General features: G+C 35.7%; 3 protein-coding genes across 3 annotated transcripts; 1 reads left to right on the top strand and 2 right to left on the bottom strand.

The window, feature by feature from the left end:
* Nucleotides 1–3,043: 3,043 nt before the first annotated feature.
* On the bottom strand, nt 3,044–9,848 carry LOC134660028 (TNF receptor-associated factor family protein DDB_G0272098-like). The gene is made up of 5 exons (XM_063515727.1): nt 9,592–9,848; nt 7,773–8,219; nt 6,634–6,828; nt 3,469–4,861; nt 3,044–3,059 (listed from the first exon to the last, which is right to left on the bottom strand). Exons 2-5 carry the CDS (start codon nt 8,209–8,211, stop codon nt 3,044–3,046), a joined length of 2,043 nt encoding a protein of 680 aa, XP_063371797.1. The 5' UTR covers nt 8,212–8,219; nt 9,592–9,848.
* A 446-nt stretch (nt 9,849–10,294) lies between these two features.
* LOC134660313 (zinc finger protein 780B-like) lies at nt 10,295–11,407 on the top strand. The gene has a single exon (XM_063516058.1). It carries the CDS (start codon nt 10,378–10,380, stop codon nt 11,374–11,376), a length of 999 nt encoding a protein of 332 aa, XP_063372128.1. The 5' UTR covers nt 10,295–10,377; the 3' UTR covers nt 11,377–11,407.
* A 2,965-nt stretch (nt 11,408–14,372) lies between these two features.
* LOC134660186 (uncharacterized) lies at nt 14,373–17,537 on the bottom strand. Its single transcript, XM_063515911.1, has 3 exons — nt 17,018–17,537; nt 15,042–15,311; nt 14,373–14,785 (listed from the first exon to the last, which is right to left on the bottom strand). The coding sequence occupies exons 1-3, from the start codon at nt 17,489–17,491 to the stop codon at nt 14,375–14,377; spliced, it is 1,155 nt and encodes a 384-aa protein (XP_063371981.1). The 5' UTR covers nt 17,492–17,537; the 3' UTR covers nt 14,373–14,374.
* Nucleotides 17,538–20,280: the final 2,743 nt, after the last annotated feature.

The following is a 20,280-nucleotide window of genomic DNA, read 5'->3' as shown; positions in this document are numbered from 1 at the left end:
ATTCGGCGCAGTGCAAGGCGCGCGAGCAAAGCGGATACACTTATTAAACAAAAATATATTAAAAGTACTAAAAAACTGTGTTTTATTTTATTAACCCTAATGATTTATTTATTAGCCCTAGATAAATAGCCCTATTAGTTTAATACAGAGATCGGAATGGGGTATAACAACAAGATTTGGAGATGGAAACCGACGCCATCTTGGTCAACCTGGTGTATTCGGCGCAGTGCAAGGCGCGCGAGCAAAGCGGATACACTTATTAAACAAAAATATATTAAAAGTACTAAAAAACTGTGTTTTATTTTATTAACCCTAATGATTTATTTATTAGCCCTAGATAAATAGCCCTATTAGTTTAATACAGAGATCGGAATGGGGTATAACAACAAGATTTGGAGATGGAAACCGACGCCATCTTGGTCAACCTGGTGTATTCGGCGCGGTACAAGGTGCGCGAGCAAAGCGGATACACTTATTAAACAAAAATATATTAAAATACTAAAAAACTGTATTTTATTAACCCCTATGATACATTTCTTAGCCCTAGGTAATTAAATAGCCCTATTAGTTTAGTACCTGCTTTAGTACAGAGATCAGAATGGGATACAACAACAAGATTTGGAGATGAAAACCGACGCCATCTTGGTCAACCTGGTGTATATTCGACGCAGTGCAAGGCGCGCGAGCAAAGCGGATACACTTATTAAACAAAAATATATTAAACGAACTAAAAAAAATATATATTTTTTACAAAACTCTATGATAAAACAAAGATGTTACGTTCCACGGCAAAAGGTACCTTATGGCCGCTGGCGCTTACGTAGCATAGCGCCGCAATAATATTGGAGCGGCGTTAATAATAGCGTAAGCGCCAACAGCCATAAGGTACCTTTACCCGTGGGACGTCACAAATATATTAAACGTAATAAAAAAATATATTTTATTTTATTAAACTGTATAATAAATTTTGCGTCGGTGGTTAGAAATTCTACAATCTTTCATTTGCTATGGATGTAATTGTTAGTTTTTTCTCTATTTACTAGCCCCTGGTATAAAATAAAAAAGTGATAGTTCTTAATATTTTATTGCCACTAATATTAATACTATTCTTGGCCTTAAATACTAGTATTTACAGTGGTTAGCTATAACTATACTAGTTCGAGATGCACTTGAGATATCTAGGAGTAAGCTCAAATGGTTATATGCGATACAAGTGTGAATTACCTATTCCCACGTGTATCGTATAGTATAGAGTACATACGGCCCTTAAAATTTTCGACTTAATAGTTACGAAATGTGCTTATTATAGCACAGGGTGTAATAATAGCCACCAGATGTACTGTAAGAGTATTTTCTTCCATCTGAATACTAATTATAACATTCACTTTTGTTATACAAATTTAATAATTCCTTACAATAAAAACAATCAATTAATAATTATAAAAAAAACTAAAAAATGTTATATCACAAAAGTAAATTAGGTGGTTCGTATTTAGGTATTTACATTTGCCGAATACATATTATTATGCAAATTTCCTTGTAAAAATTGAGATCCAGCAATTTTGACTTGATTTACTTAACAATTTCTGCACATTTAACATAAAAAAAAAATCCCTTTAATACATTTCATTTAAAAAAAACAAAATCACCAAAAAATATTACAAATAATCGTCTTGAAAAACAACCGGCCATAAAGCTTGCATAAAGTAAACTAAAAATAAATTAATAACATTCTATTGAGCAAGAGGTATTGATTTCATTACATTACACGAACGAACTGGCGAAATTACTGTATTTATAAGCGCTATAGAGCTACAACAGGTGATTTATTAATTAATAATAATGAAAGTTCTTTAAGATAAACACCACAAGCTTATTGCAGAGTTTTGAGTGCATTAAATAATAAATAAGGGTATTAATTTCTGGCTGAAGGCAGTGGCCACCGTCTGCGTTAGAGCGCGAATTTATCACTTGCCATCCCTCCTCACAAATCTCGAGGATACAACAAGTCCTTCGCAGTGCGTCCAGTGAAGCTGTGGAATGAGCTGCCTGTTTCGCTCAGGCAGGCACAATCGGTTGCGTCGTTCAAGGAGAGGTTAAGGAAGCTATGGCTATCTGATCTGACTGATTAATTTGTCTATATTTCTATTGTACAGTTGCTTTTAATTCTTTCCAATTTTTAGTGTATTTTCCCCATTCCTTTTTGTGTAGTATATGTATGTTTATCCTATACATTTTGTATGTATTTATATCCTTTATCTTTCTGGTACCTTGTTGTACATTTTGCTGCATTTGTCACCCTCTTTTCACTTTCTCCTCTCATCTACTCAAAGGTTAACTGGAAGAGATCCCTCAAAGGGATAAGTTCGCCTTTGTACTTCTTACTAATTGTATGTTATTTTTAATATGTCTTTTTGTACAATAAAGAGTTTACTACTACTACTAAACATAAGTTAGATTTTTTCTAGTACAGCACTATTCATTTCATTCACTTTTTATGGCAGTATTATATTAAATTAGAAAACAAATGAAATGATAAATTAAAATTTTATTATTTGACGTTGGCTACGTGCAACATTGCCCTCAAGTACATACAGAGAAATAAGTGTTTTATCTAAGATATTGAAATATAAATACAAGACAAACGCATAAATAGCAAAAATTTGCCTTTGCCGTTGTGGCAAATATTAAACAAACAACCTACAAGAGCTAGTCTTAGCTTTATCCGACAGTGACAAAGTGTGGAAATACTACAAATGGCTTGTTTGCATAGAAGTCTGACGTTTATGTTGGCACTTTCACACTCTGCCACTGCGAATTCTGTGCCGAGCTAGCTTGGTTTGACTCTTAACTGTAAGGCCTGAGTGGAGGCAGTTGTGCGTGCGGCGGGGCGGGGCGTGCGGCGTGCATGTTAAACAAATGCGCACGTATAGGAGCGGCCTTAGTGCACGCTGCTCACATCACGCGTGAGCCCGCAGCCACGCTGCACGCCCCGCGAGCGTCCACTCAGGCCGTACACTAACATTTTTAATATGGTGTATCTTCATAGTGGCGCCCTCCTGTGGTGATAATTTTAACATGTACCTTTTTATAAACTAACTGGATAACAACACCCGTAGTGTATCTACACTATCTCTTTTTTCAGAAACACCAGACACATCATCTTTACATAAACTCCTTAGTTTAGAGCAACTTTCTGTATGATTTTTATAATAATTTGCACAGCAAAGCTTAATTTTACAAGGTACACATCTTCCGTTCAATTTTTTTATACAATACGTGCAGTCTTTCGAGTCAAAAATGGATGAACATTTCAAGCAATACTTGACGTTTTCATGCTCAGACACCTTTTTAAATGTAGGTTTGCATTTATCACAAGATACTGTCGAGAAATCTGTATCGCCATTCTGCGTTTCGTTTTTATTTATATCCGTGTCCTTTTTTATCTTTTTTTGAACTTTTTTGCACTTCTTAAAATAATCATTCAGTTTCGCGTCTACTATGTTGAGTATATTTTCATTTGGGATAGCTTTTTCAGTATCAGTTGTATCAGTAATATCTTCAATTATTTTGTAAACCGTTACACTGTCAGTAATACCTTCTTTATCTGCAGTTGATTCATTGTTATTGCATTTATTTGTCTCATTCTCTTGGATAACCATTTTATTTTTCTCGTCATCATCTTCTAAAAGAAATCTTACGTTAGTATCGGATATACTGTCAATTTCTTTACTCGATGAAATAACACTTGATTTCGAACTTAAGCTTTCAACAGACTTTGGCGATGATATATCTTCACTTAAGTTACACTTCTGTAGCGCTGGTAAGTTTTTTGGCACTTCCTCTTTTGAATTATCTGTATCTATACTTGATTCTTTATTATTATCACTAGTAATTGTTATTTCATTATCTTTCTTTTTACTTTCTTGTACTGTATTTTCACTTGGCTTCTCTAAAAAATCATCATCATCATCTATAACGATCACATCATCGGCTATAGGAATATCCATATTTTCCAAATCCTTTAGCAATTCATCTTCATTCATACTGCTATTGTGCAATATGATTTCATCATCAGATTCAGACAATTTCGTTTCTGTTTTTTCTCTATTTTTAGCCACGTTTTTTTTAATTTCATTATTATCCACGTTTTGTTTAACTTCATTATTAGCCACATCTTCTTCTATGTCATTAATAGCCACATCTTCAATTTCATTATTAGCCACATCTTCGAATTCATTATTAGCCACATCTTCTTCGAATTCATTATTAGACACTTCTTCAAGTTCAATATTAGCCGCATCTTCACTTTCATTATTAGCCACCTCTTCTTCAATCTCATTACTAGCTAGATCTTCACTTTCATTATTAGCTACATGTTCACTTTCATTATTAGCCACATCTTCTTCAATTTCATTAGTAGGCACATCTTTAATTTCATTACTAGCCACAGCTTCAATTTCATTATTAGCAACATCTTTAATTTCATTACTAGCCATAGCTTCAATTTCATTATTAGCAACATCTTTAATTTCATTATTAGCCACATCTTCAATTTCATTACTAACCACATCTTTTTTAATTTGATTATTAGCACGATAATTTGAGCAGATCACCATAACATCTTCATTGCTCGCTTTTGCCTTTTGTTTGTTGCCTTTATCTTTAATATTTCCCAGTAAATCTTCAAGTTTGGATCTTTTCTTAAGAAACTTATCGCTTTTAGCACTCAGATTTGGTATTGGGATAATTTTACCTGTATGAGTTTCAGTGACATCCGTGTCAACTTCCATCGGTGCTGGGGTTGCTGAACGATCGTCTTTCTTTTCAGTGACGGGAGGAGACCTAGTGAAGATTGCATCTGAAATACATAAATACAAAATATTTAATTACATTATTTAGTTAATTATATTATAGGCATTATGCGAGTGAGACGTGTCAGCTTCTGGCCTAAAACGAAAAATAAAACTTGTTTTTTTGTAATCATATGTGACGTTATCTATCAAAAGGGACCTTATTGTCGATAGCGCTTACGCCATTATTAACGATGCTCCGATATAAATACAATGCCGCGCGACGCTGTGCGGCGTAAGTGCCATCGACAATAAGGTCCCTTTTCATAGATTATGCCCCAAATATGCATTTAATAAACTTAAAAACTAAATACTAATTAGTAGGGATGTACCGACTATTCGGCCTCATTTGTAGTCGGCGATTAGTCGGCAAAAATGGCCGATTAGTCGGCACTTTACAAGTGACAGAAAAACAGTGCAAAAAGAAAGAAACAGCAAATATTTACCATAAGCTTTTCACCTGTTTTACCCAAATTCATATTTAGGGTGCTTACAAAAACTTTTGTTCGAATTATTGACCGTGTGGTCGCTTTATTATGTCCGATTGTCCGGTTGTTGTATGAAATATTGCCTTAGGATTATTTTTATATCTTTAGCGTTACTAATAATATGACGAAAGGGGTAAAAGGCGTTTTTTTTTTGTTGTCCCCTGCACTTTTTTTTTCAAATTTGGGATTTCTTATGTTATTTCTACTCAGAATCACGAGCTCCTTCTATCCTAAATAGGAGAAAAAAAGTGTCCTAAGGTTTTTATTTCCATTCCGTCACCATTTTTCATAGACTTTGTATGGCGGTCGCGGAATGGAAAGATCGAAAAATGCATGGAAATTTCGGGACACTTTTTTTCTCCTATTAGGATAGAAAGAGCTCGTGATTCTGAGTAGAAATAACATAAAAAATCCCAAATTTGAAAAAAAAGTGTAGGGGACAACTTAAAAAAAAAAGCGGCCAAGTGCGAGTCGGACTCGCCCATGAAGGGTTCCGTATTTAGGCGATTTATGACGTATAAAAAAAAAACTACTTACTAGATCTCGTTCAAACCAATTTTCGGTGGAAGTTTACATGGTAATGTACATCATATATTTTTTTTAGTTTTATCATTCTCTTATTTTAGAAGTTACAGGGGGGGGGGACACACATTTTACCACTTTGGAAGTGTCTCTCGCGCAAACTATTCAGTTTAGAAAAAAATGATATTAGAAACCTCAATATCATTTTTGAAGACCTATCCATAGATACCCCACACGTATGGGTTTGATGAAAAAAAAATTTTTGAGTTTCAGTTCGAAGTATGGGGAACCCCAAAAATTTATTGTTTTTTTTCTATTTTTGTGTGAAAATCTTAATGCGGTTCACAGAATACATCTACTTACCAAGTTTCAACAGTATAGTTCTTATAGTTTCGGAGAAAAGTGGCTGTGACATACGGACGGACAGACGGACAGACAGACAGACATGACGAATCTATAAGGGTTCCGTTTTTTGCCATTTGGCTACGGAACCCTAAAAAAACGCCCTAAAACGTTTGTTTTTAAGTGCATCTGAACCGAACTTAGACGAAACTAGTGATCTTGCCAACTAGTCGGCCAAATCAATAGTCGGTACATCACTACTAATTAGGCGACAATACGGCGTGGCTTCGTTGAATCGTCTGGTCTTGTGTCGGATTCGGCAGTTTGCCCCGGAACCTCCGAAACATGACACCCTTCGGCCAGAAGACAGCACACTCGATGGTCCCCTGCAGCGGTCGCGGCACTCGCACTACAAGAGTTGAACCTACCTTCAATGTAGTCTTCATCAGGCGGGTCCTCCCACCACACCGGGCTGGGGCAGGTCAGGATCTCCATCAGGTCCTCGTCTGTCAACTGCTCGTCCATGATCTGGATGGCTTCCGCCATGCTCAGCTTTACACACTCCGCTGACAGCTTAGCGGAGTCTATGTGTGCAGGCTGCGGTTGACCGGGTTTGTCGGAGGCTGAAATATGATATTTTATATTTGAAAGACAGAAAGATACCATAGAGAATGTAAATAAACAAAACCTTGGCACTACCAGTGGGGAGACACCCCTGACTTCGGGCAAACTCGGCTCCGTTCCGCTCAGCATTGCTCCGAGCTATTATTAGGGTTGACACAACTTGATGTCCCTTTGCGTGCCCAACCACAGATAAGATAATCACTTCAATTTTGACAACCCTAAATAGCCGAAAGGGATAGTGCCATAAGTTAGAAAGGGATATTATGATTCGACCCTGAATCACTGTCAAACCAAGGTTTTGTAGGAAATGTCATTTCTGCACGGTAGTACTATTACTTATTCTGTGGCACTACTCAGTTATTCAGTTAGTTTCATAGATAAGGGAATTTTGTACCTCAGACACAGGGCGGACACGCCATACATCAAAAATGATTTGAGTTTATATGTGTGCGCGGCACGTCTGTACACGCGTCATTGAGTTTCTGACGGAATCTCAGTAGAGCGACTTACGCACACATTCATGTCGCGGGCGAGGTAATCCGAATCGGGGCGGGGCGGTGCGTGTCCGTTCTGTATGATAATACTATTACTTATTCTGTGCCTCAGACTTAGTGCCTAAATGTCTAAAGTTTTTATTTTTGGTTCAAGTAAGGGGCTTAACTTTCATAAAAAATCGGACCCAAAGAAACAGGAGCATTTTAACTATGAGTATGTATGACAACAATATCAGTCACCAACTCGACTTTGCACGGGTTACACGAAACCTTAACAAATTATACACCTAAACCTGCCTCAAGAATGACAAGAATCACTCTATTGATAGGTGAAAACTGCATGAAAATCAGTTCAGTACTTTTTGAGTTTATCAGGAACATACAGATAGACAGATACGGCGGGGGACTTTGTTTAATATGTAGTGATAAGACATGACAAATAAACTTACCCTTAAGTGGAACTGCATACTTCCTCTTAACAGACCCGGCTATTTCCCCAACTACCTTCATATTAGGCTTCGGCTTTAAAACCACTTTATTAACCGTCAGCTTCCGCTTCCTCTTATTCGGGTGGTACTCCTCATCTTGAAGTAACATCTCTTTACGTAGAACTTTAGACAGTTTAAAAGTCTTCTGCGGCAGATTCTGTATCTTTTGTACGCTTTGTAGTAATGATTGTTTAGCTTTGGGTGACGGTTTCTTCTTTACCGGTGCAGTTTTGGTCGGAGTTTCCTTCGTAGGGCTTTTGAGAAGATCGGTTATGTGTTTCATGCTCCGATCTTTGGTGCGTAGCTGTCGCTTCATCTGGGCTGACTTGTGGCGGGTCACCATGAGCTCTTTTTTAGGTAGTTTTGGCTCTTTGCCTGTTGTTTGACCTTTGGAAGACATGTTTACTCCTAAAACAGAAGGTCATACATTTAACAAAAATAATGTTTATTATCTATTTATTTATACAACTCACAAAATGAGATTAGATAATATTATAGTCATGTGGTCACCAAGTGTCTCTATTCATTATCCTTCAGATAACTTATGATAAAACTAGTTGATTTTTTAACATTTACCTATACTTGAGGCAAATATGTATGTACATATCAGCAAAGCTTTTTTTGTGATATTAGGTTTGGTCCCATTATAAATTTTAACATAATACAGTTGCCATCAGCAGCCAAAGTGGTCACAAATATCTGCTTCATTCAGATATTATATCTGAACAAACCCTCTCATTATAAAGATGGGAAAGTGAATGTCAGATATTTTTGAGCTCCCTGGCTGCTCTGATATATCTGCTGGCTGTACTGTATGGTTATACCCTGTATACTAAAAAATGCTAATAGTACAATCATACAGATATTTAGATAGGAAACTGTATAAAATAAATCAATATACCTTTTGTTTCAATAACACACAACAACAATAATTTATACTTTTAAATATAACCCTTGTATAGGAGCCTGTTGCTGTTGTTGTTGTTGTGTTGTTGCATATTTTGGCTAAACATGTGATACTAAATTAATTTACTTTTGTCATCTGTATGCAATTAGCATGTTTAAGCAAATAAATATTTCTATTTCTGTAAACATTCAATTCAATATTCAAAACTTAAACACCAGAGCATAAATAAAGAACCATGAGAATAGTTGCAACAAAGAATCATCTTTCTTGCAACTATTGTTTAATGAAAGACTAGTCAACTATGATGTTGTGATGATGTCATTATAATTGCTATACAAGCTACTTATGTATGTCAACACTTGAATTAAAACAATTTTATATATCTCTATCAAGTTCCTACAAAAATATCAACAATCTTGGGCCTTTTCACAGATTCAACTAAATGCTTGAGCTATGCATGCCTGCAGCATGAGGTCTCAGAACAACATTGTTGTGTTGTAACATTGTATCAAAATTTTGATATGTCAGGATAAGCCAGTTATCTAATACACACCTTAATAGCCAATAATCAAACAGTTGTTTAAACTGAGAGAAAAACAGAAGTATTATCGTATTTAAATTATATTCACTCAATGCAATACCTTTTACGGTAGGTAGTACAATTTGGTCGATTAAACGTATCAACGCTGTAGGTACACACAGTCATGTAATTTATACGCCTTTCCAAAGAACGCTGTCTCAGCACAAAACATAGGTTTATATAAACGTTCGTATGCATTTGAGTAGCAATTTAGGTCACTATTCCTGAAATTAGTACGACATAATTGTATGGTAGAAACCGAGTGTGATACTACATCTGGAAAACATATTTACCTGCAGTTCTAAACAGCGAAATCACTTCGGCGGCCAATTAATACATTAAGATAACAAATTAACATGAGACAACTTGGTAGTATTACACAAATTAATAAGGAAGAAGCCAAAGTTCCTCTCAAGACACTCTCGTAAAACAAAATCAGATCGTAAAGATAATGTACACGGAACGTCACGCTGGTTTCAGTTAGAACCATGTCACTTTAAAGTTTCAAAGAATAACCTACAGGACGCAGTGGCCTTGTACTATTTTACAATATCAATTAAAGTAGTCAATGTAGTCATCCATAATGAATAAAAATATCAAGCAGGAGCTAATCTGATATCGAAAAATTCCAAAATATAGCTGCTTGCATGGTAAATAGACTCACTATAACACCCACGCTGAACCTTTCTCAAAGCCCGTTGTAAATGTTTATATGAAAGAAATCTAGATAGTATGTGTTATGATTCATTGTTTAGTGAGAAATTGATAGAGAACCTGACTAAATAACTTATTATTACCTAATTATGGATTATTCACAACATGTATTTTTTCTTGCATGTACATGAGCTTTATAAAAAAGTTTATTATATAGGCCACGATGTTATAGTCTGCCGCTTTTAACTTCGTTTTTAAACTTAGCTCAAACGTCGTAAAGAAAAAATTGCCACGGTCACTGTCAGTGTCAAAATTGTCTAAACGTCAAAAATGACTTCTTGAGCGACGAGGAATTCTTTTTGTTTTTCCGTTTATTTTTCGTTTAATTTGTATTTTTAAGTTCGTATTACATTTATTTTTACAAAATGTTCAAGCAGAAAAACAAGACCCTGCCAAGCATGACCAGTCAGACCAGAAATCACTGTGAAATATGCGATCAAAATATTATAGGTGGGCCACAAAAATTCAAGGCACATTTATTTAAACATGGTGTTATTAAACCCCGGTTTGAGTGTAAGCACTGCCCTAGCCAGTTCTTAAGATCTGACAAATTTAAACGCCATATGAAATCACATGATAGGAATCACTGCCAAATATGCGATAAAACTGTAATAGGTAGCTCGTACAAGTTTAACTCGCATTTATTTAAACACGGTGTTATTAAACCTCGGTTTGAGTGTAAGTACTGCCCTAAGCAGTTCTTCAGATCTGATACATTTGAACGCCATATGAAATCCCATGAGGGGTCCCAAAAAAGATTTATTTGCGATTATTGTGGTCGAAGTTTTGTTGATAAAAGAAATCTAATTTACCACTTTAAAGTACACGATGACTCGTTCCACGGCCGGGCAGATATTCAGTTTAAATGTGACGCCTGCGGGGTTCTTTATTGTGAGAACAGGCTGCTACAACATCATATCAGAAGAGAACATTTTAATTTACAAGTTAAAGAAGTACTGTACCATAAAAAAAACTTAAACGAGACATGGGTTGAAGCTGTCAATGACTCTAATAACTATGTGAAGATGACTAAATTGAATAACAATGTGATAACTATAAAAAAATGTGTGAAAGAAGAGCATTCATTTAACAAAGTGAAAACACATGATTTAGCACCATTATTGTACTCGGGCCAGCAATATGCTAAAGGAAAATGTGATTATTGCAATAAAGAGATGCTCAAGAAAAGCCTTCGGCTGCATATACGGGAGAAACATTTAAATGTCCGTAAATTTAATTGCGAGTCGTGCAAGAGGAGTTTTAAGCGACATTATCAGCTGGTGGATCATGAATGTGGAAAAATTAGGAGGCGGAGGCGGAGAAACAAAGTTTCAGTGACAGAGGATGAGACAGGAAATAAATAATGATAAAAGTGACCTTTCTCCATCTAAGCTAAGGTCCCAGCATCAGGCGTGGCTCACTCCGCGATTCCGTCGCCTTGCTACAAGTACCTACAAGTACATATGCTGCCCACACTAATTTAGGTGTCTGGCCATAGTAGTTGCTGCGCACTGCTATGGAACAAACGCCTGCTCGCGCTTGCGCCACCTAGCGGTCATTTGCCGTAATAGACGCGTTCAGTTAGAGAGTGAATCTTCTGTACCTAGTACTATTATTATTCTGTACCGGCATACAGTTCAATTCCATGATGTATTTCAAGATCTGGAGCTCCTGGCCTATGAAGATTAGACACTAGGGTCACCTATACTAACCTGCCACCCCAGGCCATGGCTTTTGGCACTAGGGTAAATATGTCCCTGGTTCAAGCTACATTTGGTTTTAAAGTTTAAACCATTTAGACCTCATTAATGTTTGATGTCAGACCATTTTATGGATGCTTTGCTCAGAAGCTTGCCATCTAGGTTAAAATCTGTTAACTGGATACATTAGACTGATTGACAATCTGACTGTGTAGGTATCAAAAAAAAGATAATGCTTGCCTTACTTGCCTACTGCACATGCATTTGATATGCAGCCATTGGTAAAAAGCGAAAAAAAATGGGGGAAAGCAGCTAGTTGGATTGGTAAAAAGGATGATACAACTTTCTTGAAAGTTATCATTGTTTTTATAACTTCTATTGAAGGACTGATGTTATGTTATGAAAATGTTGTACAGTTTCATATCTATCATATTCATCATAAATTATGTATCTTTATAAAGAAGCATAGCATGTAAAACATAAAACATAGAAGTGTTTATTTTTAGTTTATATTACTTTATATTATACTAAGCCAATAAAAAAAAATACAGTTTACATAAAAGTAATGCATGTTTAGATCAAGTCTTCCAATTTTTACTTTAGACTATATATTTTAGTGTTAATTTATTTCTTATGTTAAATATGTTTCATGCCAAGTATATAGTATACAAAGTTGGTAATTAAATAGGGATGAAAATTTTACAATAGGATAACACTTATTACTATTTTTGTACCATCATGGAAATAAGTAGTTCTTTTTAACTTTAAAAAATTACTTTATTATGTATCAATACACAACATAAGTTTAATATTGGAACCATATCACATTGACGCACAGTAAGAAATTTCTTACAGTTTTACAATCTAACTTTGACATAGTTGCAGTGAACAAGTATGAATATAATTGTGTTTAAACCTAGTAATTCAGATCAAAATGTGCAAAAAATATCTCCCTTTCTCTGCTAATGAGGGATTCAAGTGTTAACGCCCAAGATGAAATAGTTTTGATACCGTATACATACTGCTTTTCACATCAACTATGAGGAAAATAAAAAAATCTTAGTGTTGACACAGTCGGATGCTTAAACAGATTATTTAAGCTAAAACAATAATGTGCAAAAAGAATTAAAAATTGTGTGCTAGAACAGAAAAGTGTTACTTTGATCCCTCCTAGCAGGGAGGAAAAGTGCCACTTTGATCCCTCCTAGCAGGGAAGAAAAAGCTCTTTTCTGAATAGGAGGTGTGAAAAAGGCACATATTTAAATTAAATGTGGCAGCTTTTAAACTTGTATAGGTGATAGAAATGAAAATTGTGTCAATTAGTAAATTAATAAGTGCCTTATTGGACTCTGCATATTTTTTTATAAGGAGTACGGAATATTTACATTTACATATATCTATCTAATACTTTTAAACGAGCAATTCTTGTTTATTTATATATTTATTTATTTATTTATATATATATATTTCGGGGATCTCGGAAACGGCTCTAACGATTTCGATGAAATTTGCTATACGGGGGTTTTCGGGGGCGAAAGATCGATCTAGCTAGGTCTTATCTCTGGGAAAACTCGCATTTTCGAGTTTTTATATGTTTTCCGAGCGAAGCTCGGTCACCCAGATATTTATTGTATTATTATAGGTACCGATTTCTTGACAATACAATCAGTGCCTTAATTTGTTTGACTAAAATAAATATAAGTAACTTTATATCATGGATGTATACATTTTAGTTTTGACTACATATAGGTAGATAAGTAGATATATCTAATACCTTTAAACGAGCAATTCTTGTTTATTTATTTATATACTTATATATTTCGAGGATCTCGGAAACGGCTCTAACGATTTCGATGAAATTTGCTATTATCGGGGTTTTCGGGGGCGAAAAATCGATCTAGCTAGGTCTTATCTCTGGGAAAACGCGCATTTTCGAGTTTTTATATGTTTTCCGAGCGAAGCTCGGTCACCCAGATATTTAAGTTTTATCACAGACAACTTAACCCTCTAGTTCATATGAAGCCATATATGGCAGTTATAATATTGAACTCTATTGACATCTGTTAAAGGTCAAATTTAAACAAATATTTTTTATGACATGTTAAGAAAAAACCACCATGTCTGTGTATTTCTGAGCAGTGTTGTGAATATTTAAGTTTATGTTTATTCATTCTTATAAATGCATGTTAGACTTAGGGCCACTCTTGCACCATCCCACTAGCCCAGATGGTGCAAGTGGTGCTTATATATAATAAACAACAGTTTTAGGATAATGGTATATGTAATTTAAAAATATAAAACTGTTTTGGTTTAATTATGTTTTATTATTGAAATTATACAGAAACCTATTAGTTTGATATAATTGTGTATAGTCTGACTAACCAATTTTGTCAGTAGTAAAAGACGCGAAATTCAAATTTTCCATTGGTTAACAACTGGTTAACAATCCTTCGCGCCTAAATTTATCAAATTGCTCCCTATTACTACTGAAGTTCTGACAGAAATGGTTTGCCAGGCTATACTTAGAATATTCTAGGGGAAAAACAACAAAGTAGAGGAAAATTACAAAGTAGAGTCTTTGGAGTCTGTGCGGAAAGAGAAGAGTCGTGGAATGTATGGGACCCAATACAATCCACGACTCTGCGCACAAAATCTACACTTGTTATGTAACATTTTCGTCGTTCAAATCACGGTAAAGTTCTTTTAAAAGTATTTGTTTACACATTGGTGTATTGGGCGTCGTACTCTGACCTCTTTCTAATGGTTGTTCTAAGTTATAGTTATTATTATGAACTAATAAATCATTTTTATTGAACGCACCGTTATTCGATTTCAAGTTTTGGCGCGTATTTTTGTTTTTTTCAGGTCTAGGGTTGTCACGTTTCTTTTTATTCGAATTTAAAAGGTTTAAAACTAAGTGGTCCTCCTTTCTTGTAGCACTCAGAGTGTCGAAATTAAATATGCCACAGTTATCGACGCACGCGTATTTTTTCCTGTTCTTTTTCATGATTCTAGAGTAAATTATGTTGCTTGTTGTATTTATAATTCTGAAAACTATTCTTTCTGGGTTTACCTGAAAAGATAAAGTAAATCATACAATTATAAAAGTCACTCTTTTCAGGCAGCAGGCGTAGGCGTATTATGGATGGCTTTGCCCAGTAAGCCCAGTTTGCCCCCAAATATCAAAATTATAGCTGGTCAAGCGAATCTTGTCAGTAAATAAGGCGCAAAATTCGAATTTTGTATGGGACGATATCCCTTCGCGCCTACATTTTTCAAATTTGCCGCCTTTTTCTACTGACAAGATCTGCTTGACCAAGTATACTTACAGTATAAACAGTTGAAAATTCGCACCTTTCCCGCGTTTGACAAATGGCGGGTAAAGTGCGTTCAGAAACGTTTTTCGAGTAATCCACATTGACTACATATTTTGTTATCATTGGAACTCCACAACTAGATATTTCATTTAGGGGAATCACAGCTGGGCAGGAGTTTGAATTAGCTTTATTTAACTGCCAAAAATGTGCCACACACAACTCGTTATTATTTTTAAAGGAAAGTATTTCATAGGAACATCGTGGCTGCTTATCCTCAATTACCTGTAAAAGATTTTTGAACGGTTATTAGTGATGTATACTTGATCAACCAGATCTTGACAGTAGAAAAGGGCGGCAAATTTAAAAAATGTAGGCGCGAAGGGATATCGTTAGGGTTGCCATACGTCCCGTATATACGGGACTGTTCACCGTATTTAAGTATCACGTCCCGTATTTTTAGTGGTCCCGTTTTTGTCCCGTATTTTGTCGACCGGTCTGGCCTAGTGGGTAGTGACCCTGCCTATGAAGAGTATGAAACCGCAGCAGAAACCAGATGCAAATCGGTGGCCCGCGCGAAAGTTTCTGAGGGGCAATATGGCCCTAGAATACCACTGTCCCTTATCAGTTCCGACTAATTATGGCAACCCTAGATATCGTCCCATAGAAAATTTGAATTTCGCGCCTTTTTTACTGACAAGATTTGGTTGACCAGCTATAGTAATATAGGCTATAAAAAAAAATAGTGATGTACCGTCAACTGGGATGAATACGGACAAAACTTAAAATGTGATTAACCTGACAATAAAAAAAATTACACAAATTGTATCATTCGATTGAAAACAATAGTACTTAGGTTTTGTGTGGATATTTTTTTAAGAAATTGTCAGGTATATCACATTTTTAGTTTTATTCCTATTACACAATAGTTACACAATAGAAATGTATATAAGTGTAGAGATGGATAGTTAGGTACAGGGCCATGACTTATTAAATAGTTTAAGAAAGTACAGCAAATATTACAAATGCATTATGACACTAAATGAATTTAACAATACAATAATTTGAATAAAAATGTTGGTAATGTTATTTTATTAGCTGCTTATGAATAACTTATGTCGCGCCAAGCGCGATGTAAGCTGGTAAGTGGTATCAACCAGGTTACTTTGTCATGTGGCAACACCAGAGTGACAGTTCTGATGGCGGGAAATAAAGGTACGTGCAATACGTCAAGGGGCGTAAGACGGCGCTGGGTGTACGGAGTCGGTACATGGTGCGCCGCCACGCGGTAACGGGAGCCTGCCCCGGTGAGTGTTTACACACATATTTATGCTTATGTAATCGACATCCTAGCTACATGGGAGTGGAACAAGGGGTTAACCAACGGTCCTTGGTTAACGTAGTTTCACTAAGACGTAATAGTCCAATCTCGACATTGGACTGGGAAGCCCGGGGCTTCCTGGAGTGTGTATCGGAAGCACACAGGCAAAGCATGTAGTACGGTCGGTTATGAGTTGGAGTACAAGGGTCGGGTCTAGGGGGCAGGCATATGGAGAACCCCGTGGGGGCGTCCAGGTGGTGTGTAGGACACCAGGGTACTAGACGGTAGTACCTAGTCTGGAGGCGAACCGATCGTACGGGACGGGAGAGTCACTCTGGATAGGCCAGTAGACTGCACTCTCATAATGATACGAAACGTGCGATGCCAACTCGGAAGTAAATTTACATGTAGCATGGTGTTATATGTATTTATGGTGATATTTTGTTGCCCATGCGAATCTATACCCAATTGGATTCAGGCCCGTGTATTATATATGTCACCGTAAAATTGTAAGCACTCGTCATATTATAATCTCGCTAGTTACATTATAAACTGACGGTAGGGAGATTATAATCTAACCTAACCTAACCTACGTTAGATTATAAACTAACGGGTTCACAATCTTACGGTGTCATATACATAGCTGGGTATAGATGGCGCGACAACTTACCCAATATCCACCTACGTGACAGTTGGTACAATTACTTTCAGGTAATTTTACGATATTTTGACACCTGTAACATATTATTTCCTTTTTCTTTTTGGGATAAGCTACTTCTCTCCATGTCCTCCAATCTAAGTCCCTTTTGTACGTGTACTTGACTCCAACCATCCCTACAATTTTTTTGAAAGCATTTTCAATACTTGATTGCTTGCCCCTTATACCCTTAAAACTGTTTACTGCAAAATGCGGTATTTCCTCAAAATATTCAGTGTCTTTAGCTATATGTTCGTTTAATTTGTGCAGTATTTCGTCCCTTTTCTTTTTTTGATCAAGCTTTTTTTTCAACTGTTGCTCTAGATCGGAGTTCATAGCTAAATCGGAAACATAATGCGACAAGTAATCTACATCACTTTCTATTGAACGAGCACAATTTATTGGTAAATAATTTAGAAACGTTATTATTAAACACAACTTAAACATTTATAACTAACTGTTGCTTCCTGATTCAAATCAATGACTGCAAAATAATTACCTACTGCCTAATCAAGTAGTAGTTTTGAATGTTTATAAACATTTTCGTTGATATGATTGAAACAATAGGAAGGTAGCCTTGGAGTACGAAAGTTTTTGGTTTTATTTCTAAATTTACCGCTCAATCACGCATTTTTGTCATCACTAGCGACACGTTTAAGAAGGTCTATAGCTGTTGATTAATTTAATTTAATATGCCTCTTATTTAATAAACACTTATAAATGTAAAATAAAGCTATATTTTATATTTAACATAATTGAAACAATAACTACATGTATTTATTCAAAACCAATGCGTCTTCTTAAACTGAAACGAATATTGACGTATGACAGTATGACACAACTGGCAACATTTAAAAAAATGAATCTATTCAAAATGGCAGATTTGCGCCGATTTTAATGAATTTCAAAATCAGCTGACTGACTAAATACAGGAAATTAATCTACGAGCAGTAATGAGATTGTTTAATAGGACTCGACACCGATTGCTTTATTTTGTTTTTCTTTAAATGATGGCGCATTATCGTTTGTTATGGACATTAGCGTGAGGTCGATGTCCTTAGTACTACGTGAATGACAATTTTCAGACAGCTTGGTTGCTTTCATTTGATTCATTTCGTTTCATTCATTGTCAAAGGATGATACCGTGTTGTCGCGTCCCGAGCGCACGCTGGAGGGGTGGAAAACTCCATTGAAACGAACAGTGTGTGATATTTGTGCCAGTGATTTATAAGAAAATATAATTATATCGTAGTGTGGTGGTGTCATGATTATTTTGCACTTTGATCATTTGTGCTTTTGATTTTTTAGAAAGCTCCGATACATATCGGTGAGTGTTTTATGTTTATTATTTTAAACGTTTACTAATTTGTTAATAGCTAGTTGTTACATTAATGTTTTGTTTGGCCTGTTCTTTGTTCGTATACTGCGTAAAGAATGATACCCAAGTAGTTACTTGTTTAACTAAACACATAAATATCTTGAATGAATGCTCGTCTATTCGGACATTTAAACAAGTGTAGAGCTATTAAAACTTAATGATATTCAATTATTTTAATGACCACATCCAAACATGATGCAAAGTTTTGATAACCAAAAAATATTTCACATGTCATCACAATGAATTCGGAAACGAAGCATACAATGCTATAAATACATTACTATACACTTCACAGAATTGGCATCTTTAACATACATATTTAATAAAGATTACAATATGTTTAAATTAAAAGATTTGTACAGTCAAGTGTAAAAATATGAGTGCATACAACTTACTCAAAAATATGTCCCATAGTTCTTAATTCGGTGACATAAGAGGTTTGGGGACATATTTTTGAGTATGGTGAGTGCACCCATATTTTTACACTTGAATAACTAAGAAATGAATTGACTTCATTGTCAGGGTTGTCTTAAACTATGCTAGGCTGGGGCTCCTGGGCACATAAGAATTTGGGGCCCTTTTGGAAAGTAAAGAAAGCTAATTAAATTACCATTTTTCTACTATGATCTTCTATTTGTTATGGGTAATCAAATATACTGTTACTGTCTGTCCTTGGGGGCCCCTGAGGATGGGGGCCCTGGGCACGGGCCCCGTATGCCCTTATGGTAAAGACTGTACTGTTCATTGTGCCTTTTCATCTAAAACTTGATTGATTTTCTGTAACTCAAAAAAACCGGCCAAGTGGGAGTCGGACTCGCGCACGGAGGGTTCCGCACCATCAACAAAAAATAGAGCAAAACAAGCAAAAAAACGGTCACCCATCCAAGTACTGACCCCGCCTGACGTTCCTTAACTTCGGTCAAAAATCACGTTTGTTGTATGGGAGCCCCACTTAAATCTTTATTTTATTCTGTTTTTAGTATTTGTTGTTATAGCAGCAACAGAAATACATCATCTGTAAAAATTTCAACTGTCTAGCTATCACGGTTCGTGAGATACAGCCTGGTGACAGACGGACGGACGGACGGACAGCAAAGTCTTAGTAATAGGGTCCCGTTTTTACCCTTTGGGTACGGAACCCTAAAAAGGAGTGTACAGGTTTTTAAAAAGGTCGGCAACGCGCATGTTACACCTCTGGAGTTGCCACCATAGGCTACGGTGACTGCTTACCATCAGGCGTATGCTTGTTTGCCACCGATGTGGTATAAAAAAAAACTAACATAAATATACATCATGTATTCCTATTAATAACTTTTGTTACACAATGGAATTGATATATGTAAATGTGGGATAATTATTTCATAACCGTAACCTGAACTAAAAGGACAAGCATATATAAAATTACAAACTCTTAGGTTACTTTTAACATTATGTTGGTTTAGAATTTAAAACCTATACTTGGGCGTTTTTTTTTGTTGTCCCAAACACTTTTTTTTTCAAATTTGGGATTTATTATGTTATTTCTACTCAGAATCACGAGCTCTTTCTATCCTAATAGGAGAAAAAAAGTGTCCCAAAATTTCCATACATTTTTCGATCTTTTCATTATGCGATCACCATACAAAGTCTATGAAAAATGGTGACAGAATGGAAATAAAAACCTTAGGACACTTTTTTTCTCCTATTAGGATAGAAAGAGCTCGTGACTCTGAGTAGAAATAACATAAAAAAACCCAAATTTGAAAAAAAAGCCTAACAACTACCAAACCCTATTAAAACCTATATTTACTACCTACATTGAAAACTTATGATTATATTATACATATTATATAGTGGTAATGGTTTGGAAAAGTAATTC

Source organism: Cydia amplana, chromosome 26 (genome assembly GCF_948474715.1).
Source record: "Cydia amplana chromosome 26, ilCydAmpl1.1, whole genome shotgun sequence".
Taxonomy (NCBI): Eukaryota; Metazoa; Arthropoda; class Insecta; order Lepidoptera; family Tortricidae; genus Cydia; species Cydia amplana.
Note: the sequence above shows the minus strand (reverse complement) of the source record. Positions and strands in the feature narration are given on the sequence as shown.